The 27262-nt window shown below is 43.5% G+C and overlaps 1 protein-coding gene across 1 annotated transcript in view; it reads right to left on the bottom strand.

Annotated features, from left to right (window-relative positions):
- Nucleotides 1–9173: 9173 nt before the first annotated feature.
- Nucleotides 9174–27262, bottom strand: part of LOC143766624 (uncharacterized) — a 30510-nt gene continuing 12421 nt past the window's right edge. Inside the window, exon 7 of the mRNA XM_077254429.1 lies at nucleotides 9174–12344. Within this exon, the coding sequence (XP_077110544.1) occupies nucleotides 10147–12344 (2198 nt within the window). The 3' untranslated portion in view covers nucleotides 9174–10146. The remainder of the gene's footprint in view (nucleotides 12345–27262) is intronic.

Raw genomic sequence — 27262 nt, 5'->3', positions numbered from 1 at the left:
CTATCTATTTTGAACTGTGATTTCTGTTATGGTGTAATGTCTATTGTCTGTATAAGTCCCCTCTATAATTTGAAAAGTGCTGCAGAATATGTTGGCGCTATATAAATAAAATTATTATTATTATTCATTCCCTATTCTATACCAAATCTGGTAATTTACCTAACTTATAATATCACAGTGTACCATAGCAATCAATAATATCCATATAATTGTTATCAGAATGTTAATATGGAATTTATATTTGGAAAAATAAAAAATATAAATGATAATACATTATTAATAGTGTTGAGCGATACCTTCCGATATCGGAAAGTATCGGTATCAGATTGGATCGGCCGATATTCAAAAAATATCGGATATCGCCGATACTGATACCCGATACCAATGCAAGCCAATGGGACCAAAATATCGGAATTAAAATAAACCCTTTATTTCCTTGTAGATTCATTCTACATGAAGGAAAACAACGAAGAATAATGTAGGATGTATTGGGGAAGGTGGTGGAGACATTAAAGGCATATAGGTTTAGCCCAATCAAATAGAATAGCAGGAATTTTATTTTATTTTTTTTAAGACGTTCGGAGTTACAAAGATATTGAGTATGTTAAGATTTTTTTTATTTTGTCAGATATTGATGTTTCACTACTTCCATGCCCTTCACCTTCTTTTTTACTTCTCCCACACTTTCTTCTTCATCATCCTCAGCATCTTTGACATCAACTTCTTCTTCACCTCATTCATCTTCTTCTTCATCTTCTACCTATTATTTTTTTTGTTACATTCTTCATATTCTTTTTATTAAACTATTATTCTTCTTCATATTCTACTTCATCATATTCTTATTTGTGACAGGCATTCCTGTAGTTGTTATCTATAAAAGTTTGAAGATTACACCTTCCGTTCTGCCTGTCACAAAAGAGTTACAAAACAATTTGTCTGCGTTCAGTTAGGCCTGCAGCAGCAGGCTTTTTCCAGGAGCAGCACGAGGAGGAACGGACTCACCCCCATACACTGCTTAGTCTTCTTCTGCTTATAATTTAGATAATATCTTTTGCTCTGATGTTTAGTCTTATGCTTAATGTTCTTCTGCTCTTTGTTCTGCAGCCTCTTGTTCTTCTGCTTCTCGGTCTTCCGGGTCGTCGTCTTTAGGGTCTTGAACTTGGAAATGAAGCAGAAGGTACAAAAAGGCTGAGAAAATGCAGAGAACCAGCTGATGGAACTGGAACTCGGATGGCTACCCGAAGGTCCAAGAGCCAATGAAACTACCGAGGACCAGCTGACGTTACTGGAACCCGGTTACTAAGCAGGAGGTACCTGTGCCAGAAAGCACTACCAAGTACCACCTGACGTTGGTGGAACTCGGATACCCAGAAGGAGGCACTTAAGCCAAAGGCTCTGCCCGGAACCAGCTGACGGTACTGGAACCAGGATGGGGAGCAGAAGGTACAAGAGCAAAAGACACTGCCGAGAACCAGCTGATGGTAATAAAACCCGGATGGGTAGCTGAAGGTCCAAGAGCCAATGGAACTACCGAGGACCAGCTGACGTTACTGGAACCCGGTTACTAAGCAGGAGGTACCCGTGCCAGAAAGCACTACCAAGGACCACCTGACATTGGTGGAACTCGGATACCCAGAAGGAGGCACCTAAGCCAAAGGCTCTGCCGGAAACCAGCTGACGGTACTGGAACCAGGGGGACCTATTCAAGATTGTCTTCCTAGAGCCCCAACTAGCGATGTTGGAGACAAGGGTCAGCAGGGGGAGCAGAGTGTAGGTCGAAGCCTGCACTGGAGGCAGCTTAGTGTCTGTGTGGCGTTTGCAGGACACGTTGCCGGCTACACAGCAGGAGAACAGCTGACGTTACTGAACCCCACTGACACAGTGGTGAGTGTTTTTCTCTGTGCAGCCAGCACTTCCGAGCACCAACTGGTGGTGTTAGAGCCAAGGGAATCAAGGAAAAGCAGAGGAGCAGAGTGTAGGCCAAAGCCTGCACTGGAGGCAGCTTAGTGTCTGTTGTGTCTGCATGGCGTTTGCAGGACACGTTGACGGCTACACAGCAGGGGAACAGCTGACATTACTGAACCCCACTGATACAGTGGTGAGTGTTTTTCTCTGTGCAGCCAGCACTTCCGAGCACCAACTGGCGGTGTTAGAGCCTAGGGAATCAAGGAGGAGCAGAGTGTAGGCCGAAGCCTGCACTGGAGGAAGCTTAGTGTCTGTTGTGTCTGTGTGTCGTTTGCAGGACACGTTGCCAGCTACACAGCAGGGGAACAGCTGACGTTACTGAACCCCACTGACACAGTGGCGAGTGTTTTTCTTGGTGCAGCCAGCACTTCCGAGCACCAACTGGCGGTGTTAGAGCCCAGGGACAGCAGGAGGAGCAGAGTGTAGGCCGAAGCCTAATTGGAGCAAATTGAAAGGGAACCTTTAAACCCCCCAGGCGTTAGAAACTAGAAGAGCCACCTTGTGCAGCAGTAATGCTGCACAAGGAAAAGGTGGCTCTTTTAATTCTGTTCCTTGCACACGCTGAATGAAACACTTCTAAAATGTTGCCCCTCATACCGTGAAACCGTCTTGGAGGTGGGACTTTCCTTCTTAATGAGACGAAGCACAGCTGTCAAAAATACCCCCTTGGTGCTGGGCGCAGCTTCCTGAGTGTTGCTTTTTTGTGTTCCGGAGTCTGCACTGTTGTGTTATCCCTTGGCCATGGGCTGTTACTGCGCATGCCCATAAATCCCAGCCCCGCAGTGTCTTCTGATTTATTCACACTGCGGGGCTGGGATTTGTGGCCTTGCGCAGTAAATATCTTCGCCTCTCAGTCATGTCCTTACGCCTGCTTCAGACTGTGCGGCGTCAGCTGATCCCTTATCGCATGCCACGGCCGTGAAGCCTCACAGTCTGAAGAAGGCGGAAGGAGATGAGTGAGAGGCAAAGATATGCACTGTGCATGCCCATGAACCCCAGCCCTGCAGTGTCTTCTGATTTATTCACACTGCGGGGCTGGGATTCATGGCCTTGCGCAGTAAATATCTTCGCCTCTCACTCATGTCTTTACGCCTGCTTCAGACTGTGCGGCGGCAGCTGATCCCTTATCGCATGCCACGGCCGTGAAGCCGCACAGTCTGAAGAAGGCGGAAGGAGATGAGTGAGAGGCGAAGATATGCACTGCGCATGCCCATGAATCCCAGCCCCGCAGTGAGAATAAATAAGACACTGTGGGGCGTGATCTCGGGCAGGGCGGTCGCACAGGCGCAGCCAGCCTGACAACAAATGATGTCAGAAGACGGGCAGCGCTAACTGCGCATGGCCAAGGGATAACATAACGCAGGCTCCGGGACAGATTCAAACAATGCTGAGGAGGCAGCACATGGCGCCAAGGGGGTTGCTGCGTATCAATACAAAGGAAAGTCACACCTCCGGGACGGTTAATCGTTATCAGGGGACACATTTTATAAGTGTTTAGTTCTCCGTGTGCAATAAGTATAACAAAAAGAGCCACCTTGTCCAAATGCAGCATTAGTGCAGGTTCCCTTTAATTTTTTAGTGTCTGCGTGGCGTTTGCAGAACACGTTGCCGGCTACACAGCAGGGGAACAGCTGGCGTTACTGAACCCCACTGACACAGTGGCGAGTGTTTTTCTCTGCAGCCAGCACTTCTGAGCACCAACTGGCGGTGTTAGAGGCCAGGGAATCAAGGAGGAGCAGAGTGTAGGCCGAAGCCTGCACTGGAGGCAGCTTAGTGTCTGTTGTGTCTGCGTGACTCTTTGTTTCTGCAGGTATTTTTAACCACATTAGATGCTTGTTGTGCAAGAATCATACCTTGTCCCATGGTTTTGATTATCTCAAAGGGACCTTCCCAGTTACTTTCCCATGGTCCACTCTTCCTGAAAGTTTTAATCATCACTAGAGCCCATTTCTAGAATTTGGATTCATATGGTGGCTCCATTCTCTGCATTCTTGATGCAACATGTGGAAGAATAGTTTTCCGGCAACAATTGCAACCATTTGGACCTTGCAACAGCATCTTTTTGAGGTGTGAACAAAAATGGTTCAATTGGAAAAATCAATGGCATTTTTCTTCCTGTCATTAGTTCAAAAGGAGTAAATTGAGTTGTGGAAGAAGTTGTTCCTCTCACACTCAACAGTACAAAAGGTACGGCATCGACCCAAGTATTGCCTTTGTCCAATAACATTTTCGCAATTCTGGATTTTATTGTTCTGTTCATCCTTTCCACAATAACAGCAGACTGTGGATGGTAAGGTACATGGAATTGTTGTTGTTCCCCTAGAATAGTACAAACTGCTTGCATGACTTTTCCTGTAAAATGACTTCCTCGATCAGAGGAGATCATTCTTGGGATCCCGAAGTACAAAAGACATGATAAACTAATGCTCTAGCTGTAGACAAAGCATCATCTTTCCTGACAGGTAATATTTCAACCCATTTAGAAAAAACATTTACTACAACCAATGCATACCTGAGACCATTCTTATCTGATGGTAACGGACCAATGTAGTCGATTTGTAACGTAGACCATAGACCATCTGCAGGTGCGGTTCGGAGAGGTGGCGGTTTCTGTCCTTTTGGTCTTGGATAAATTTGGGCACAAATGAGACATAATTGAACAATAATTTATACAGTCTCTTCCATCTTTTCCCAGTAAAATATCTCTCTGAGAATGCCTAACAATTTCTGTTGACCCATGATTATATTTTGTGAACTCAACCTGTAGATGTTTTGGTAAAACAGAACGCAACTCCCCGTTTAAGTCATGGCACTAAACCCCATTTTCACAAACAAAGGGAGGTTTTGGATCAACCCGGGAAGCAACAAGAGATGTGTCTTTTTCTTGTTCTTCCACAAAAGAAGGGATATGCATGTCTGTTCTTTGAACTGCTAAAATCTCAAAAGTTTCAGGGTGAAACACTTCTTCTCCTGTCAGGGCTGCCTCTTTGGCTAAAATATCTATAGTTGCATTTCCAACAGATAATTCATCAGATTTTTTATGGGCAGGGATTTTGACAATAGCAAAACCATTAGGGTTTTTTGATGCTATTTCAAAAATTGTTTTCAGTGAGTCACTATGTACAAGAGTCTTATTAGAAGAATCTACATAGCCTCTTTTCCCCAAACTGGCAAATAATCTGTCAGTGATCTAACAACATAGGAGCTATCACTGTAGGTTACAATGGGACACTGATCATCAGCTTTGTTCAGCTGTAGTACTATTTTTATCACTTCTAGCTCTGCCCTTTGAGCTGAAAAATGACACAGTAATTTGTGTTTTACAACCTGTCCTCTCTTGGGATAAAAAATGGCATATCCTGAATAGTAGTGCCCTTCTGAATAAAATCTAGAACCATCTACAAAAATCGGTTCATCTGTTGCCTCTGGCTTCCGTCTGAAAAGCGATGGACTAGGATCCTGAAAAGACTAAACAATCATGAGTTTGCCCTTCGTATTGCATCAACTGAGGAAAAACATATTTGGCCTTATAATCTACCTCAATTTGTTTGGGAGACAATGACAATAACCAATGAGCAAATCTCTGATGTGACACACCTGGGATATTATTCTCAAAGGGAAGTTATAGTGTAGAATGAGGAGTTTGCAAAATGATTTTGTTGAACCCAACAATGTGTTCAGTTACTTTAACTGCAAAATATTCACCTACCAAGTGTCTTGCACAGGTCTCAAAACCTCTTTCAACAGGTGAGAGAAGCTTAGAAAAATAGCCTAAAATTCTCCACTCTTCTCCTGACAACTGTAGCAGCACAGCAGACACAGATGTCTCTGATGTATCTACCTGCAAAGCAAATGGAGCCGAAGGATCTACTGTGGACAAAACAGGTGCATTTTGTAAATTCATTTTCAATTGTTCAAATGAAGTTTGTTGTTCATCACCCCAAGGAGCAAAGTAATCACTATTTCCACCTTTTAAAAGATCATACAAAGGCCTGGCCTTGTCTGCAAAATATTAAATGAAGTCCCTTGAAAAGTTCATAAGACCCACGAAATGTCACAATGCCTTGTGTGATGGTGGAATTAGTAGAGAATCAATTGCCTCTATTCTTTCCTGCAGTAGCTGTCTTTTTCCTGGACTCAACAAAACTCCTAAAAACCTGACCTCAGTCTGTATCAATTTGACGTTTTTGGTGTTCAATTTCAACCCTGCATCATGCAGCAGCTCAAACAATTCTGTCCGAAGAGAAACATGTGATTCTTTATCCTCGGTAGACAACAGAATATCATCAACATATTGCAAAATACAATCTGGCCTAGAAAATCTAGATAATACCTTTTCCAACGCCTGATGGAAAACACTAGGCGACAAATGTACTCCTTGAAGTAACCTGCAAAACAGATATTGTTCATCCAAGAAAGTAAATGCAAACTTGTACTGACAACTCTTTTCAAGAGGTATACTGAAAAAACATTACTAATGTCCAGTACAGAGAAGTATTTGGCCTCTGCATTCAACCTTGCCATCATGTCATGAGTATCTGCAACAATGGGTGCTACATTGGGAGTATGTTTGCTAAACATCCGCAATTCCAATATCATTTGATAAGAACCATCAGATTTTAAGACACACCACAAAGGATTGTTACTTACAGAATTAGCCTTCCGGATGACACCATGATCTAACAATTCCTGTATGATCTTTGACATAGAATCAATTGATTCTGGAGGCAATTTATACTGACGCTGTGGTGGAGGATCTCGACCTTCTACATTCACATTTACCACAACATCATTCATTGTACCAACCTCATTCCTGAACTGAGCTCAAAGGGAAGGAAAAAGCTGTACAATTCTGTCAATACCTCATCACCACCAGTTTCAGGCCACAAATTATCTGTTGACACAACATCATTTAAGCAAATACTTCCAACATGGCTATAATCACTAGGATCAATGACTACAGGATTACAACCATTAGAATCTTTCCGGATTACTTGATTTCCTAGATCGACTACCCATTCGAATTTCTGCACAAAATCTGTGCCAAATATATTTTCAGAATCACGACATTACCAAATGTCAATTTCTGTTTTGAAAGAACTAGGTATTTCCAACGTCACATTGGTAACCAAGGTTGCTTTAGTTCCACCTTTCCACTATAACCAACAATAGTACAAACTGTTGAATCTGGTTGTAGCTTCAAATCAAGATTTGTAACACTTAATTGAGCTCCTGTATCAATAAGAAATACAACATTCGGTCCTGCTAAATTTCATTTGATAAATGGCCTTCCACAGTCATCCAATGTAACGAGTCACAAACTCCAATGGATGGGGTGTAGGAGTAGTCTGTGATTGTCAGAAGATGGAAGAGATGGGAGAAGACCAATGTCCTTTTTAAAAGCACTTGGAATTCTGTCCCTGGACTCAGTCTCATTCACTGTCATCTCTCTGATCTGTCTGATTAATGGTGCATACGGTGGCTGCGTTTGTCTGTTGTCAGTCTGAATGAGTGCAGAAGAATGTAATGGAGGTGGAGAAGGTTTAGTGGATGATTTTGGCATGAGTCCATTTTCCCTTCCAAGCTTACCTGTTCCTTGTCTACCTGTCTGATTCTGCTCTCAAGAATTTTAAGTGTCCAGGTATACCACAAAAATAACAATGGATATTGTTCCTTTGTGTAGTACTTTTCCTCTATGATCAATGTAATCTCTGTTCTTGGATGTTACTGTGGGTCTAGGTTTCAGCTGACTTCTTTCTCATGAACTACGGCTATTTTAGTCAAAAACTCTGGCTTCTTGCAATGATGGCTGAGCACTAGCCAGTTGCTCTGAGGCAGGATCTAAATATTTGAACTTTTTTTTATAAAAAATCTGATCATGGATGTTGGCTCCGGATGAGGCCTAAGATCCATCACCATCCTAAAGGCCTGTTCAAATGTTACCAAAAATGCAAATGGGTCAACATTAATATTAGTTCGTACATTTTCCATGACATCAATTGTAAGAGTGGCTTCGCCGGTCGTAAACAGTATTAATTGTCTAAGTCTGTCTTCTTTTGTGCTATGTGTCAATTCATTATCATTTAATCTGGGTGTGGTCTGTAACCTTTTTCCCATATGTGAGGGTAACCATACTTTGAATATCTTGTTTTTTTGTTCATCATTAAGCTTGAATTTATCTGTGTTTGATTCAAAAATGTCCGCACTATAAAAGGCATCCATCTTGTCATTGAAGTTTGGAATGTCTTTTACAATTTTCATTAACTGATCGTGTATTTTCAGATTAATTTGTGCTGCTCTGTCATGGAATTTTTTCTGTTGTAGTTCATCTGCCTGTAAATCTTCTACTGAAACATCTGGATTTTGTGTGTCTGGTACAAATGATGCAGCGGCATTGTCTTCCTGTTTGATCGTGTAACAACAGAAGCCTTTTTTATATCTTGGTGCAATTTGGACAATAATTCTGTTTAAGTATCAATTTGATCTTCCAATTGTTCATTATGTTCTGACAATATCAAGCAATTTGGACAATCGAAGTAATCCCCGTCAGACTCTTGTGTGTTACCTTGGTTGTCAGTATGACCAATGTCCTGTGTGATAGTACATGCTTTATGTATTTGTGTTTCAGTTTTCTCAAAGACTAAATTATTGTACACTCGGACCATGTGTGTGACATTTTGAAGCTTTCTCTGTACCTTGTTTTACTGAGAAAAAACTCTTATCAATTTTAAGATTCTCAGCTTCACATTGGCTATACAAACTAGACCATAATTGTGAATCTGTATGGCTATGAACAAAGAAACTCTATATTACTTTTCCTAGAATAATCATGAATAAATCCATTTTCTCACCTATGTAATGTCTTTTCCTCTAGTGGATTGATCCAACCGTCAATGGATGGTCCTCCGTATCTTTACTGACTCCTCAGACCTCCGCCTGTATGGGACACATGCAGCTCTTTATGGTTGGAGACACAAATCTTCACTCCTCTGTAGGCTCTGCCTGATCCTTGTGACGTGAAATAGTGGAATTCCTGCGCCTTGAATAACAGGTGTTTAGCAGAGCTCTCCTCCCCCTGTGTGCAATCGAAAGGAATCCACCCAAAATAGCACAAAAATCAAATTTGGCTGGGCTCCCCAAAATGTTAGAAAAAAAATAACACTTTCTTACTTTTTTTTTTAAGTAAGAGCACGGTGAGGATAGAAAGGAACGCAATATTGAATTATGTGGATAAAACAAATCTTGTTTAATGTTTATTCAAAAAGTGATTACAAAAATGAAGAAAAGTAAGTTCATAGCACCCAAAAATAAGTATTAGATTATAAACGAGAAAACAAGCATTCAGTAGTTCTTACATATGGTCTTGAAGTTGATGTGGTCCGGGTTGGAGATTCGTAAAGTATGAGAGATCTCCTGAACAAGAGTTAGGTCGGCTTATATACTATTTTGACCCACAGACTTACATTGGTTTCTATTTTTCATGTCTCATAACAACATAAGATGATCTGCCTCTATGTTCATAGCCTCTACCATATTAGAAGAACACTAGTAACTTGCGGAATATGCATATTAGTTATTTGTACATTACCTCATTTTGAAATGCTTAAGCCTATAGCCTGTGACCTTTAAGAACCATTTACTATCTCCAAATAGCCACATATTAACAGTTCTGACAAAAGCCCTATAGTTCTGACAAACAGAGAAAAGATGTATCGTCCAAAATCCTCAGAATTAACTCATTCTCTCAATATACAGAGTATCTATTTGCTAGTTAGAACCTGCATATGTTAAGTAATCTATATTTTTTTATTATTGAAATGCTAATATTTTACAGTGGCTTACCCTCCTTCTGGAGTGTGTCAATGACTGCCTTCTAGACATCTGTCCAGTCAGCAGTCTTCCTCATGATTGTGGAGCCTACTGAAACAGACTAAGGGACCTTTTTTAAATGTTTAGGAAGCCACTGCAGTTGTTTTTATTCTAATTTACTGACATAATGACTTTTGGGTTTTCATTGGCTATAGGATATTGCCATCAACAGAAATAAACGCTTGAGGTATATCACTCTGTAATGACTAATATAAGAGTTTAATTTTTTGCACTGAAGAAGTGAAATAAATTAAATTTTTGATAATATTCTAATTTAGTTAGAAGCACTTGTATGTGACTATGTAAAAACAATTAAGAACTTAAAAAAATCTTCTCCCCTGTGTGAATTCTTTGGTGGCTAGAAAGAGATGGTTTCTTCACAAAACATTTCCCACATTCTGAAAAAGAAAAAGGCTTCTCCCCTGTGTGGGTTTTCCGGTGGCTAACAAGATTCGATTTCTGGTTAAAACATTTCCCACATTCTGAACAGGAAAAAGGCTTCTCCCCTGTGTGGATTTTCTGGTGGCTATCAAGATTCGCTTTCCTGGTAAAACATTTCCCACATTCTGAACAGGAAAAAGGCTTCTCCCCTGTGTGGGTTTTCTGGTGGCTAACAAGATGCGCTTTGTGGTTAAAACATTTCCCACATTCTGAACAGGAAAAAGGCTTCTCCCCTGTGTGGGATTTTTGGTGGCTAACAAAATTTGATTTCTGGTTAAAACATTTCCCACATTCTGAACAGGAAAAAGGCTTCTCCCCTGTGTGGGTTTTCTGGTGGCTAACAAGATTCGATTTCTGGTGAAAACATTTCCCACATTCTGAACAGGAATAAGGCTTCTCCCCTGTGTGGATTTTCTGGTGGCTATCAAGATTCGCTTTCCTGGTAAAACATTTCCCACATTCTGAACAGGAAAAAGGCTTCTCCCCTGTGTGGGTTTTCTGGTGGCTTACAAGATGCGCTTTGTGGTTGAAAAATTTCACACATTCTGAACAGGAAAAAGGCTTCTCCCCTGTGTGAGATTTCTGGTGGCTAACAAGATTCGATTTCTGGTTAAAACACTTCCCACATTCTGAACAGGAAAAAGGCTTCTCCCCTGTGTGGGTTTTCTGGTGGCTAACAAGATTTGCTATTTGGTTAAAACATTTCCCACATTCTGAACAGGAAAAAGGCTTCTCCCCTGTGTGGGTTTTATGGTGGCTATCAAGATTCGCTTTCCTGGTAAAACATTTCCCACATTCTGAACAGGAAAAAGGCTTCTCCCCTGTGTGGGTTTTCTGGTGGCTAACAAGATGCGCTTTGTGGTTAAAACATTTCCCACATTCTGAACAGGAAAAAGGCTTCTCCCCTGTGTGAGATCTATGATGTCTGACAAGAAATGATTTAGCTAGAAAACATTTCCCACATTCTGAACAGGAAAAAGGCTTCTCCCCTGTGTGCGATCTATGATGTCTGACAAGTAATGATTTAGCTAGAAAACATTTCCCACATTCTGAACAGGAAAAAGGCTTCTCCCCTCTGTGGGTTTTCTGGTGGCTAACAAGATTCACTTTGTGGTTAAAACATTTCCCACATTCTGAACAGGAAAAAGGCTTCTCCCCTGTGTGAGATCTATGATGTCTGACAAGTAATGATTTAGCTAGAAAACATTTCCCACATTCTGAACAGGAAAAAGGCTTCTCCCCTCTGTGGGTTTTCTGGTGGCTAACAAGATTCACTTTGTGGTTAAAACATTTCCCACATTCTGAACAGGAAAAAGGCTTCTCCCCTCTGTGGGTTTTCTGGTGGCTAACAAGATTCGCTTTGTGGTTAAAACATTTCCCACATTCTGAACAGGAAAAAGGCTTCTCTCCTGTGTGGGTTCTTAGGTGGGTAACAAGCTGCTCTTTTCGAATAAAACATTTCCCACATTCTGAACAGGAAAAAGGCTTCTCCCCTCTGTGGGTTTTCTGGTGGCTAACAAGATTCGCTTTGTGGTTAAAACATTTCCCACATTCTGAACAGGAAAAAGGCTTCTCTCCTGTGTGGGTTCTTTGGTGGGTAACAAGCTGCGCTTTCCGAATAAAACATTTCCCACATTCTGAACATGAAAATGGCTTCTTCCCTGTGTGAATGCTCTGGTGACTGACAAAATCTGATTTCTGGTTAAAACATCTCCCACCCTTGGAACAAGAAAATCTATTGTCTGCTTTGTGAAGTTTTTGTTGTTTGTGAAATGACTTTTCTAGGGGAAAACTATTTCCATATTCTGAATATGAAAATGTCTTCATTGCTTTAGGAGCAGTTCGATTTTTAATGCTTATTTTGTGACTTTGATTTTCATTAGTACTAGGCAATGAATCAGAAGAAAGGACCAGTTCCATATGATCAGATGACAGATCTTTGCTGTGAAGGGATGATGGTATATTTGGAGTAAAGGCATTCACTTCAATTGTATTCTGTGGGATCTCAAGATTATCTGATTTAAACACTGAAGATGTCAGCTGTCCTGCTGATCTCCTGGTACGGTCATCTGCCAAAAATAAAACCAATTATTATTTTAGAATAAAATATCCTTGAATCTATATTTTTGAACATTTCTACTTAAAAGGTCTGTAAAAATGGTAAGTTATGCAAAATTATTAAATTATTCACCAAGACAATGACAGTTTACAGTTTACTAGACTGCGCTCAAAACCACACTAAGCATCCATGCTTTTGGCATTACTATAGTGAGAAGAAACCACTTATTTTACAGCATGTGTATCTCCTGGAGCACAATCTGGGCACTATGTGTTGGGTAATAACTTGGGATATTTGCAATTTTCACTCTCCAACATCCACTGCGCGTGCTAATATCTGGAAACTGCAGTGCAGTCAAAATAGTCACTATTCCTATAGACTAATTTATTGAGGGTTATAATTTACAAAATGGAGTCACTGTATAGGGATTTCATCTGATCTGGTTTTCTGCAATTTTGTCATATTAGGGATTCTGCAAATGGTGTGCCACATCTTCTCTGGGATCTGCTCCTGCAATGTCTGCTTCGGACACCAGACGCGGCTTACTAATTCTGCAGGCGATGCTAGTAACAGAGGTGGGGTTGGAACCAGAAGCTCTTGGCGGTGCAGGCTCTAAGATTAGGGTGCCTGGTATCTGTAGTACCATCCAGTCTGGCAGTATGGGTGTGTGGGCTGTCAGCTGCAGTAATCTGCTCCCTGTTTTAGCCAATTGGAAAGCACCACACCTTTTTAATCAGATAAATTTGTAATATCCATAACAAGATTTACAACAGATCACATGTTCATACTCATTTTATGTTTTACAGTAAATTAACCCCCCGATGGAGACGATATCAGGAGCAAACAATAATTCGTCCATAGTTGACAATATCAAACAGAGTTCCAGTTTACCATAAGTTGTACTCTATAATACTATATACTGGTATAACATTAATTAATCCTATCCAACCACGGATGTCATAATTTATGGAAGAAATTCAGCTTGTCCCTCCTGGTGTAATGTTTTTCTCAAGCTCATTTATGTGGTTCGTTTGAGCAATGAATTCACGTCTGGACGGAGGCTCCTCTCTAACCCAATATTTTGCAATCAGTTTCCTTGCTGCAAACAATCTTGCAATTACAATTTTAGTCGTATTGTCAGTTAATATTTCCTCCACATACCCTAATATAGATATCAACGGATCCATCCCTAGGGATAAAGCACCCGTACACCACTCCAATGCAGTTGAACACTACAATCCAATAGGACAAAATCTGCGACAATCCCAAAGCATATGCAATATGTCCGCCTGAGATTGCGAACACCTTGGAAAATCAGAGTTGGACTTCAAAAGCCCCACACCTTACTACAGCTTGAAGCATATTGCCGGAATCTGCCAGATACAGCCTTGATCTCCTCTAGTTCAGTCCTCTGTGCTCAGCTACTGGCTTGTGTATTTGTTTCCTGTTGTGACCCCGGCCTGTTTACTGACTACTCCTATGTCTCCTGAGTTATTATTTTCTCTGGCCTCTAGGTTCTGACACGGTTATCTGTCTATTCTTCTTCCCATCTTACTACACAGAACAGTAGGTAACACTGGGCTTCAAGCCTAGGGGTCTCTGTGTAAGTCCAAATCCATGTAGAGGGGTTAAAGAAGTTAAAGGGTAATGGGCAAAACGGTGACTATAGACAATAACACATCTACTGAAATGATCAAGCTGAACTTTATCCTCAGGAAAAAAAAATGAGTAGTGCTGAAACGTCTCTGGAGTAATTGGAGTATGGGACTCTGTGGCTCTAAGCAATATAAACTATCGTAAGGACCAATATTTTCTGTCAGATAAATGTCAAGAAGAAATATTAAACATTTAAATAAAACTTTTTATAATAGTGCAGAGCTGAGGGATCTTAAATTTAGATCTCAGGCATTGGGTAACTGAAACCTTTTTCTAAACACTTCCAGGGAGTTACAGACTCAGATAAGTGAGGCAGGCCGATCCCACCACAATCAAACTATCATGCAGAATGAAAAGTTACATCCTCAACAACAACATATGTATGAGGGGAGAACTCCAACACTAAACTGGAGTTGCACTCATTTATGGTGGACTACTGGAGCTACTATGAGTCCTGACCAGAAGAGTAGAGAAAGTATTAGCGCCCCCATTTCAGGAGAGATTACTGCACAATCAGAATTAACGTATATACTTGAGTATAAGCCGACCCGAGTATAAGCCAAGACCCCTAATTTTGCCACAAAAAACTGGGAAAACTTAATGACTCGAGTATAAGCCTAGTGTGGAAAATGCAGCAGCTACCGGTAAATGTCAAAAATAAAAATAGATACAAATAAAAGAAAAATTAATCGAGACATCAGTAGGTTAAGTGTTTTTGAATATCCATATTGAATCAGGAGCCCCATATAATGCTCCATACAGTTCATGATGGGCCCCCATAAGATACTCCATACAAAATATGCCCCATATAATGCTGCACAAATGCTGATTATGGCCACATAAGATGCTCCGAACAGATATTCGCCTCATATAATGCTCCACAAATGCTGATTATGGCCCCATAAGATGCTCCATACAGTCATTTGCCCCATATAATGCTCCATAAATGCTGATTATGGCCCCATAAGATTCTCCATACAGTCATTTGCCCCATGTAATGCTCCAGAAATGCTGATTATGGCCCCATAAGATGCTCCATACAGTCATTTGCCCCATATGCTATTGCTGCGATAAAAAAAAAGAAAAAAAATCAGATACTCGTCGCTCAGGCCCCCGGCACTTTCTATATTCACTTGCTCCCCGTTCCACCGCCGCCAGCCACCGCTATGTTCCCCGTCCACTGCACTGACTGCGCAGGCAGAGGACAGCGCACACTAATTGCTTCACCGCGCCCTCTGACCTGAGCATCAGGGCAGTGGACGGGGTGCATAGCGGTGTGTTGTGAACTCTATTTTTGGGCTCCCTCTGGTGGTCACAAGCGGTACTGTGTAGTGTTGTCTTTCTGCAGGTTGGCTGCATCAGCTGGTTCGTTATCCTTGGTTGGTTTCCTATTTAACTCACCTGGATACTCAGTTCCTTGCCTGCTATCAATGTATTCAGTGCTCTTCAGATTCCTTGTGACTACCTTGCTCCCAGTCTCTCCAAGTCAAGCTAAGTTCTTGTTTGTTCATTTTTCTGTTTATCAGTGTTCATCATGTTTTTTTGTCCAGCTTGCTAAAATGTGATTTCTGTGCTTGCTGGTTGCTCTAAGGGGACTGAGTTTCTTCCCCCACACCGTTAGTTGGTGCGGGGGTTCTTGAAATCTCAGTGTGGATATTTTTGTAAGGGTTTTTTACTGACCGCATAGATCCCTTTTCTATTTTCTGCTATCTAGTGTTAGTGGGCCTCATTTGCTGAATCTGCTTTCACCCCTGTGTATGTGCCTTCCTCTTACCTAACCGTTATTATCTGTTGGGGGCTTCTATATCTTTGGGGATTATTTCTCTGGAGGCAAGAGAGGTCTTTCTTTCTCTCTAGGGGTAGTTAGTTCCTCAGGCTGGCTTGAGACATCTAGGAATTTTAGGCACGTTCACCGGCTACCTCTAGTGTGTTTGGATAGGTTCAGATTTGAGGTCAATCCAGTTTTCCACCTCCCTAGAGCTTGTCCTATTTTAGTTACCTTGCTGGAGTAATTTGTGATCCTCAACCACTAAGGATCATAACAGTATAGCAGGCCAAAAAGTGTTTAATGCATCGCAGAAGTGGGATTAAAAGAAGACCTGAGTACTTTTTTTTTTTTTTCTCCCTCTTTTCCTTTGCTGCAGTCTGTTTAGCTTCTTTCATCCCCTTGAACTCTGGGTGGTTTTGAGCTCAGCTGCAGACATGAATATTCAGACTCTGACTTCTAGTGTGGATCATCTTACTGCACGGGTGCAAAGTATTCAGGATTTTGTTATTCATAGCCCTATGTCAGAACCAAAGATACCCATTCCTGAGTTGTTTTCTGGAGATAGATCTAGGTTTCTAAATTTTAAGAATAATTGTATGTTATTTCTATCTCTGAGACCTCGTTCCTCTGGTGATTCCGCTCAGCAAGTTAAAATTGTTATCTCCTTGTTGCGTGGCGACCCTCAGGATTGGGCTTTCTCTCTGGCGCCAGGAGATCCTGCATTGCTTAATGTAGATGCATTTTTTCGGGCTCTTGGTCTGCTTTATGAGGAGCCTAATCTTGAGAATCAGGCAGAAAAAGCGTTGCTGGCTCTATCTCAAGGTCAGGATGAAGCAGAGGTGTATTGTCAAAAATTTCGAAAATGGTCAGTGCTTACTCAATGGAATGAGTGTGCCCTGGCTGCAAATTTCAGAGAAGGTCTTTCTGAAGCCATTAAGAATGTTATGGTGGGGTTTCCCACCCCTAATAGTCTGAGTGATTCTATGGCTTTAGCCATTCAGGTTGATCGGCGTTTGCGGGAGCGCATATCTGCTCATCCTTTGGCTGTATTTTCTGAACAGAGACCTGAGTCTATGCAATGTGACCGAACTCTGACCAGAATTGAGCGACAAAGTCATAGACGTCAAAATGGGTTGTGCTTTTACTGTGGTGATTCTACTCATGTTATCTCAGCATGCTCTAAACGCTTAAAAAAGATCGCTAAACCTGTCACCATTGGCACTATACAGCCTAAATTTATTTTGTCTGTTACTTTGATTTGTTCTTTGTCGTCCTACTCGGTTATGGCTTTTGTGGATTCAGGTGCTGCCCTGAATCTGATAGATTTGTCGTTTGCCAGGCGCTGTGGTTTTGTCCTGGAGCCTTTGGAATTTCCTATTCCTCTGAGGGGAATTGATGCTACGCCATTGGCTGAGAATAAGCCTCAGTATTGGACGCAAATGACCATGTGCATGACTCCCGTACATCAGGAGGTGATTCGCTTTCTTGTTCTGCATAATTTGCATGATGTTGTCGTTTTGGGTCTGCCATGGCTGCAGGCTCATAATCCAGTTTTAGATTGGAAAGCTATGTCTGTGTCAAGTTGGGGTTGTCAGGGAATTCATGGGGATACTCCGTTGGTGTCTATTGCTTCTTCCATTCCTTCTGAGGTCCCTGAGTTTTTGTCTGACTACCAGGATGTATTTGATGAGCCCAGGTCCAGTGCCCTGCCCCCTCATAGGGATTGTGACTGTGCTATAAATTTAATTCCTGGTAGTAAATTCCCTAAGGGACGACTTTTTAATTTGTCTATACCAGAGCATGCCGCGATGCGGAGTTATATAAAGGAGTCTTTGGAGAAGGGACATATTCGCCCATCCTCTTCCCCTCTTGGTGCAGGATTCTTTTTTTGTGGCCAAGAAGGATGGTTCTTTGAGACCTTGTATAGATTATCGTCTTCTGAATAAAATCACAGTAAAATTTCAGTATCCTTTGCCACTATTGTATGATTTGTTTGCTCGGATTAAGGGTGCCAGTTGGTTCACCAAGATAGATCTCCGTGGTGTGTATAACCTTGTGCGCATTAAGCAGGGAGATGAATGGAAAACAGCATTTAATACGCCCAAAGGCCATTTTGAGTACTAGGTGATGCCTTTTGGACTCTCTAATGCTCCTTCTGTGTTTCAGTCCTTCATGCATGACATTTTCCGAGAATATCTGGATAAATTTATGATTGTTTATCTGGATGACATTTTGGTCTTTTCTGATGATTGGGAGTCCCATGTGAAGCAGGTCAGGATGGTGTTTCAGGTCCTGTGTGCTAATGCTTTATTTGTGAAGGGCTAAAAATGCCTCTTCGGAGTACAGAAGGTCTCCTTTTTGGGTTTTATTTTTTCTCCTTCTACTGTGGAGATGGACCCAGTCAAGGTCCAGGCTATTCATGACTGGACTCAGCCCACGTCTGTTAAGAGTCTTCAGAAGTTCTTGGGTTTTGCTAATTTTTACCATCGTTTCATCGCTAATTTTTCTAGCGTGGTTAAACCTTTGACGGATTTGACCAAAAAGGGTTCTGATGTGACTAATTGGTCTCCTGCGGCCGTGGAGGCCTTTCGGGAGCTGAAGCACCGGTTTTCTTCAGCTCCAGTCTTATGTCAGCCAGATGTCTCTTTCCCCTTCCAGGTCGAGGTTGATGCTTCTGAGATTGGAGCAGGGGCTGTTTTGTCGCAGAGAAGCTCTGATGGCTCTGTGATGAAGCCATGTGCTTTCTTTTCTAGAAAATTTTCGCCTCCAGTGCGAAATTATGATGTTGGTAATCGGGAGTTGTTGGCTATGAAGTGGGCATTTGAGGAGTGGCTCGAAGGAGCTAAACATCGTGTGGTGGTCCTGACTGATCACAAAAATCTGATTTACCTCGAATCTGCCAAGCGCCTGAATCCTAGACAGGCTCGTTGGTCGTTGTTTTTCTCCCGTTTCAACTTCGTGGTCTCATACCTGCCTGGTTCGAAGAACGTGAAGGCTGATGCACTTTCTAGGAGCTTTGTGCCTGACTCTCCGGGAGTTTCTGAGCCGGCTGGTATTCTCAGAGAGGGAGTGATTTTGTCTGCCATTTCTCCAGATTTGCGACGAGTGCTGCAGAAATTTCAGGCGGATAGACCTAACCGTTGTCCACCAGAGAGACTGTTTGTCCCGGATAGATGGACCAGCAGAGTTGTTTCCGAGGTTCATTCTTCGGTGTTGGCGGGTCATCCTGGGATTTTTGGTACCAGAGATTTGGTGGCTAGGTCCTTCTGGTGGCCTTCCTTGTCGCGGGATGTGCGTTCCTTTGTGCAGTCTTGTGGGATTTGTGCTCGAGCTAAGCCTTGCTGTTCTCGTGCCAGCGGTTTGCTTTTGCCTTTGCCTGTCCCGAAAAGGCCTTGGACGCACATTTCCATGGATTTTATTTCGGATCTTCCAGTGTCTCAGAAAATGTCTGTCATCTGGGTGGTGTGTGATCGTTTTTCCAAGATGGTCCATTTGGTACCCTTGCCTAAGTTGCCTTCCTCTTCCGATCTGGTTCCTTTGTTTTTTCAGAATGTGGTTCGTTTACACGGCATTCCGGAGAATATCGTGTCCGACAGAGGATCCCAGTTTGTGTCCAGATTCTGGTGATCTTTTTGTGCTAAGATGGGCATTGATTTGTCGTTTTCATCTGCCTTCCATCCTCAGACTAATGGTCAAACGGAGCGAACTAATCAGACACTGGAGGCTTATTTGAGATGTTTTGTTTCTGCGGACCAGGATGATTGGGTGACCTTCTTGCCATTGGCGGAGTTTGCCCTTAATAATCGGGCTAGTTCTGCTACTTTGGTTTCGCCATTCTTCTGCAACTCTGGTTTTCATCCTCGTTTCTCCTCGGGTCATGTTGAGCCTTCTGACTGTCCTGGGGTGGATTCCGTGGTGGATAGGTTGCAGCGGATTTGGAATCATGTGGTGGACAACTTGAAGTTGTCACAGGAGAAGGCTCAGCGTTTTGCCAACCGCCGCCGCGGTGTGGGCCCCCGACTTCGTGTTGGGGATTTGGTTTGGTTGTCTTCTCGGTATGTCCCTCTGAAGGTTTCCTCTCCTAAGTTTAAGTCTCGCTTTATTGGTCCTTATAAAATTTTGGAAGTTCTTAACCCGGTTTCTTTTCGTTTGGATCTTCCGGTGTCGTTTGCCATTCACAACGTGTTCCATAGGTCTTTGTTGCGGCGGTACGTTGTGCCTGTGGTTCCTGCTGTTGAGCCTCCTGCTCCGGTGTTGGTTGAGGGCGAGTTGGAGTACGTGGTAGAGAAGATCTTGGATTCTCGTCTCTCTAGACGGAGGCTCCAGTATTTGGTCAAATGGAAGGGCTATGGTCAGGAGGATAATTCCTGGGTGGCCGCCTCTGATGTTCATGCGGCCGATTTGGTTCGTGCCTTCCACGCTGCTCATCCTGGTCGCCCTGGTGGTCTTGGTGAGGGTTCGGTGACCCCTCCTTAAAGGGGGGGTACTGTTGTGAACTATACTTTTTGGCTCCCTCTTGTGGTCACTAGTGATTTGGCACTTGGATTGTCTTTTACCAGGTTGGTGCTCACCTGCTTCGTTAGGACTGGGGTGTTGCTATTTAAACTTCCTGGATTCTCAGTCCAGTGCCTGGCATCGTTGTAATCAGTTCACTTCTGTTTGCTCCTGTCTTCAGGTCCTGGTTCTTTGCAAGATAAGCTAAGTCCTGCTTTCGTACTCTTGATCATTTGCATTGTTCATATTTTTGTCCAGCTTGTACAATATGTGATTCCTGTTATTGCTGGAAGCTCTAAGGGGGCTGATATTCTCCCCCCACACCGTCAGTCGGTTTGGGGGTTCTTGGATATTCAGCGTGGATATTTTGCAGGGTTTTTTGCTGACCATATAAGTCTTCTTACTATATTCTGCTATTAGTCAGTGGGCCTCTCTTTGCTAAATCTAGTTCATTCTTATGTTTGTCCTTTCTTCTTACCTCACCGTTATTATTTGTTGGGGGCTTGTATTACTTTGGGGTCTTTTCTCTGGAGGCAAGAGAGGTCTTATTTTCCCTGATAGGGGTAGTTAGTTCTCCGGCTGGCGCGAGACGTCTAGAATCAACGTAGGCACGTTCCCCGGCTGCTGTTAGTGTTTGCGCTAGGATCAGGTATATGGTCAGCCTAGTTACCACTTCCCTATGAGCTGGAATTTATGTTTTGCAGACTTTGCTGTAATCTTTGAGGTCCCCTGCCATTGGGATCATAACAGATGCCGTTACAAAATAGTAGTTAGGTAAAAAGGCAGTGTAGCTTGCTTCATGGGTGGGGTACGCTGCTGAGTAGCACTAAATTCTACTAGGCCCAAAAGGATTTCCCGGGCTAGATGCCTTAAAAATAGTACTTAGGTAAACAGGCGGTGGGTGTCAGGGTTTCTCTGCTGACTAGCAGACACTGAAGCTTTGGAGCAGACCTCTGAATCCCAGGCCATAGTATGAGTAAACAACTCTGCAGACGACCCCACCCACCTGGAAAGGATGATGGCAACGTCATGTAAAACTCAGCAAGGGGACTAAATAAAAGAGCCTCCATTTTTTTAAAAAATTCGGCCACAGACACCACTTAAGTGGCATCAATTTCGCCAGAGTTTTTTTAAAACGGTTGGTGAGGTGATTTTCAAAAATCATCAAGCTTTTAGTCTCCCCAAGATGACACAGGGGTAGAAAAGTCCTTGCGGATCCAGGATTTGTTCATCTTGATGAACGTTAGTCTGTCTACATTGTCACTGGACAGCCGCGTGCGCTTATCTCTCAGCACACCACCAGCAGCACTGAACACACGTTCAGAGAGAACGCTGGCAGCGGGGCACGACAAGATTTCCAAGGCGTGAGTGGCGAGCTCAGGCCATTTTTCAAGATTCGAAGCCCAAAATGAGCAAGGGTCCAGTTCCACAGTCATGGCATCGATGTTATCTTGGAGATTCTCTTGTACCATCCTCTCTAGGCGTTGGCTGTGCGTCAGACTTCTTGTCTCCTGTGGCCTTGCAAAGGATGGTCTAAAAAAATCTTGAAACAATTGGAAAAAATTGCTGTTACCACCAGATACGATGTTACTGTTACGGTTAGAGTGATGACTCGATAGTCCAACGGTTGGCAAGTTAGAACTCAGAGACTGACTACGTGAACCACTGGTGTTTTGTGGAAAAGCAGATGTTAGATTCTGTAACAGTCTCTGCTGATACTCCTGCATGCGTGAATCCCTTTCTATGGCAGGAATTATTTTGCCAAATTAGCTTTTGTACTGGGGATCTAAGAATTTGGCAACCCAGTAGTCGGCATTACTTCGGATTCTGACAATCCGAGGGTCATGTTGCAGGTAGTGCAGCAAGAAGGCACTCATGTGTCTTGTGCATCCAGGAGGACCAAGTCCTTCTTGTCTTGGTGGTGGCGAGGTGAGAATCATGCTTCCTTCGTCTGCCCTCTCCCCCCAACCATGCACAACAGAAATTTGATCAAGGTCTCCCTCATCTGATGAGTCTTCTTCCTCGCCTCCTGCACCTTCCTCAACAGTTTGGCTGCTACCATGCGCCCTCGGTAATCCCTCTCCCCCAGCCTCCAATGCCAGCCGCCTTGGTGCTGCCAACCTTCTTGAACTTGGAGATATTATCCCTTCCGCATACGACTCCTCCTGTTCCTCCTCCTCCTCTTGTTCCACCACCTGACTCCGAACACTGTGTAAGGCGTGCTCCAGCATGTAAATCACCGGAATGGTCATGCTGATAATGGCATCGTCAGCACTAAACATCTCCGTTGCTATTTCAAAACTGTGCATAAGGGTGCATAGGTCCCTGATATGAGACCACTCCTGCAGTGTGATTTGCCCTACCTCTTGAGCTCATTGGCCCAGGCTATATGTCATAACGTATTGCACCAGGGCTCGTCGGACAGTGCAGACACTGCTCCTAGGCCCAAAACTATTAACTGGATTAGATGCAGTAAAAATTGAGATATACAGGCGGTATAGTTAGTTGCACAGGCGGGCTACTCTGCTGACGTGCAGACACTGCTCCTAGGCCAAAAACTATTAACTGGATTAGATGCAGTAAAAATAGAGATACACAGGCGGTATAGTTAGTTTCACAGGCTGGCTACTCTGCTGACGTGCAGACACTGCTCCTAGGCCCTAAACTATTAACTGGATTAGATGCAGTGAAATTAGAGATACACAGGTGGTGTAACTAGCTTCACAGGCGGGCTACTCTGCTGACGTGCAGACACTGCTACTAAGCCCAAAACCCCAAAATGATTTACTGGGTAAGGCTACTTTCACACTAGCGTTTTTTGCAGTACGTCGCAATGCGTCGTTTTGCCGAAAAAACGCATCCTGCAAAAGTGCGTTTTTTCTGCATTGACTAACATTAGCGACGCATTGCGACGCATTGCCACACGTCGCAACCGTCGTGCGACGGTTGTGCCGTGTTGTGGCAGACCGTCGGCTGCAAAAAACGTTACATGTAACGTTTTTTGCGGCCGACGGTCCGCCATTTCCGACCGCGCATGCGCGGCCGGAACTCCGCCCCCCACCTCCCCGCACCTCACAATGGGGCAGCGGATGCGCTGGAAAAATGCATCCGCTGCCCCCGTTGTGCGGCGGAGACAACGCTAGCGTCGGTGACCTCGGCCCAACGCACTGCGACGGGCCGAGCCCGACGCTAGTGTGAAAGTAGCCTAAGATGCAGTAAAAATTGAGATACACAGGCGGTGTAGCTAGCTTCACAGGCGGGCTACTCAGATGACTATCAGACAATGCTAAAGCCCAAAAGGATTGGCTGAGCTAGATTACACCAAATGCTGTGACAAACACTTGCACAGCACTGGCTCAGACCTGCCTTCCAAACAGTGCTATGAACTGCTGTAACCTACCCTGAAAAGGGCTGATATTACAACTAGTCCCGACTCCCTAAACCTATCTCTCTGACAATTCGCTCCAAAAAAAAACACTCTTATACTCTATAGCGCCCACAGCAGCAGCGGTGCCATCTAACACTAAGCTGCAGCAGTGAGGAAATGGTGGCGACGGGGCAAATGGCTGGTTCTTATAGGGCAAGGATATGTGACATACACAGCCAATGACACATGCCCTTGCTTGTGTGCATCACATGCACATTGCTGTGTGTGTGTGCACTGCTGATAAGCTGAGAGACTGCACTGCCTGTTGTGAATTAGACTTTTTTGGCTCCCTCTTGTGGTCACTAGTGATATGACTCTGGGATTGTCTTTCCTCAGTTTGGCACCCACCTGGGTCGTTAGTCCAGGGGTGTTGCTATATAAACTTCCTGGATACTCAGTCCAGTGCCTGGCATCGTTGTAATCAGTTCCTTTCTGTTTGCTCCTGTCTGCTGGTCCTGGATCTTGCAAAATTAAGCTAAGTCTTGCTTCCTTGTTTTTTAGTTATTTGCATTGCTATTATTTTTTGTCCAGCTTGTACTAAATGTGATTCCTGATTCTGCTGGAAGCTCTAGGGGGCTGGTGTTCTCCCCCGGGCCGTTAGACGGTTCGGGGGTTCTTGAATATCCAGCGTGGAAATTTTGATAGGGTTTTTGCTGACCGTATAAGTCATCTTACTATATTCTGCTATTAGTCAGTGGGCCTCTCTTTGCTAAATATCTAGTTCATTCTTACGTTTGTCTTTTCTCCTTACCTCACCGTTATTATTTGTTGGGGGCTTGTATCCAACTTTTGGGGTCTTTTCTCTGGAGGCAAGAAAGGTCTATCTTTTCCCTTCTAGGGTTAGTTAGTTCTCCGGCTGGCGCGAGACGTCTAGAACCAACGTAGGCACGTTCCCCGGCTGCTGCTATTTGTGGTGCTAGGATTAGATATATGGTCAGCCCAGTTACCACTGCCCTATGAGCTGTTTTTTTGTGTTTGCAGACTTGGTATGTATTTTTGAGACCCTCTGCCATTGGGGTCATAACAGTATGCCAGGCCAAGGTTGAATGTTTAATGCATTGCAGAAGTGGGATTACAAGAAAGGAAAGTCTGAGTTTTTTTTTTTTCTTTCCTCTCTTTTTTCCTCCTTTACCTCTGAGTGGCTTGTGCTTGCTGCAGACATGAATGTCCAGACTTTGATTACAAGTGTGGATCAGCTTGCTGCTCGTGTGCAGGGTATACAAGATTTTGTTACCAGTAGTCCAATGTCTGAACCTAAAATACCTATTCCTGAGCTGTTCTCTGGAGACCGATTTAAGTTTAGGAATTTCAGGAATAATTGTAAATTGTTTCTATCTCTGAGACCCCATTCATCTGGAGATTCAGCTCAGCAAGTAAAAATTGTTATCTCTTTCTTACGGGGCGACCCTCAGGATTGGGCCTTCTCGCTAGCGCCAGGAGATCCGGCATTGGCAAATGTCGATGCGTTTTTTCTGGCGCTCGGATTGCTTTACGAGGAACCCAATCTTGAAATTCAGGCAGAAAAAGCCTTGTTGGCTATTTCTCCGGGGCAGGATGAAGCTGAAGTGTATTGCCAAAAATTTCGGAAATGGTCCGTGCTTACTCAGTGGAATGAGTGTGCTCTGGCCGCAAATTTCAGAAATGGCATTTCTGAAGCCATTAAGAATGTGATGGTGGGTTTCTCCATTCCTACAGGTCTGAATGATTCCATGGCGCTGGCTATTCAAATTGACCGGCGTTTGCGGGAGCGCAAAGCCGCGAATCCTCTGGTGGTGTTGTCTGAACAAACAATTTAATGCAATGTGGTAGAATTCAGACTAGAAATGAACGGAAAAATCATAGACGTCAGAATGGGTTGTTTTTACTGTGGTGATTCTACACATGTTATATCAGCATGCTCTAAACGCCTAACTAGGGTTGTTAGTCCTGTCGCCATTGGTAATTTGCAACCTAAATTTATTTTGTCTGTGACTTTAATTTGCTCATTGTCCTCCTACCCTGTTATGGCGTTTGTGGATTCAGGTGCTGCCCTGAGTCTTATGGATCTGTCGTTTGCCAAGCGTTGTGGTTTTGTTCTTGAGCCATTGGCAAATCCTATCCCTCTTAGAGGTATTGATGCAACGCCATTGGCGGAAAATAAACCGGAGTTTTGGACACAGGTAACCATGTGCATGACTCCTGAACATCGGGAGGTGATTCGTTTTCTTGTTCTGCATAAAATGCATGATTTGGTCGTTTTGGGTCTGCCATGGTTACAGACCCATAATCCAGTCTTGGATTGGAAGGCAATGTCTGTGTCAAGTTGGGGCTGTCAGGGAATTCATGGTGACTCCCCGCCGGTGTCTATTGCTTCCTCTACTCCTTCGGAAGTTCCTGAGTATTTGTCTGATTACCAGGATGTATTCAGCGAGTCCAGCTCCAGTGCTCTTCCTCCTCATAGGGACTGTGACTGCGCTATAGATTTGATTCCAGGTAGTAAATTTCCTAAGGGAAGATTATTTAATCTGTCTGTACCTGAGCATACCGCAATGCGTTCGTATATCAAGGAATCTCTGGAGAAGGGGCATATCCATCCATCCTCTTCCTCTCTTGGTGCGGGATTCTTTTTTGTGACCAAGAAGGACGGATCTTTGAGACCTTGTATTGACTATCGGCTTCTGAATAAAATCACTGTTAAATTTCAGTATCCTTTGCCTCTGTTGTCGGACTTGTTTGCCCGGATTAAAGGTGCCAAGTGGTTCACCAAGATAGATCTTCGTGGTGCGTACAACCTTGCGCACATTAAGCAAGGAGATGAATGGAAAACTGCATTTAATACGCCCGAAGGTCATTTTGAGTACTTGGTGATGCCTTTCGGGCTCTCTAATGCTCCTTCAGTGTTTCAGTCCTTTATGCATGATATTTTCCGGAAGTATCTGGATAAATTTATGATTGTTTATCTGGATGATATTCTGTTTTTTTCTGATGATTGGGACTCGCATGTAGAGCAGGTCAGGATGGTGTTTCAGGTTTTGCGTGAGAATGCTTTGTTTGTTAAGGGCTCAAAGTGTCTCTTTGGAGTACAGAAGGTTCCCTTTTTGGGTTTTATTTTTTCCCCTTCTGCGGTGGAGATGGACCCAGTCAAGGTCCGAGCTATTCATGATTGGACTCAACCCACGTCAGTTAAGAGTCTTCAGAAGTTCTTGGGTTTTGCTAACTTCTACCGTCGTTTTATCGCTAATTTTTCTAGCGTTGTTAAACCTTTGACGGATATGACCAAGAAAGGTTCTGATGTTGCTAACTGGGCTCCTGCAGCCGTGGAAGCTTTTCAAGAGTTGAAGCGCCGGTTTACTTCAGCGCCTGTTTTGTGCCAGCCTGATGTCTCACTTCCCTTTCAGGTTGAAGTGGATGCTTCTGAGATTGGGGCAGGGGCCGTTTTGTCGCAGAGAGGCCCTGGTTGCTCTGTAATGAGACCATGTGCTTTCTTCTCTAGGAAGTTTTCGCCTGCTGAGCGGAATTATGATGTTGGCAATCGGGAGTTGCTGGCCATGAAGTGGGCATTTGAGGAGTGGCGTCATTGGCTCGAGGGTGCTAAGCATCGTGT

The sequence above is a fragment of the Ranitomeya variabilis genome, chromosome 4, assembly GCF_051348905.1.
Source record: "Ranitomeya variabilis isolate aRanVar5 chromosome 4, aRanVar5.hap1, whole genome shotgun sequence".
Lineage (NCBI taxonomy): Eukaryota > Metazoa > Chordata > Amphibia > Anura > Dendrobatidae > Ranitomeya > Ranitomeya variabilis.
This window is presented reverse-complemented; position numbering and strand designations above follow the sequence as displayed.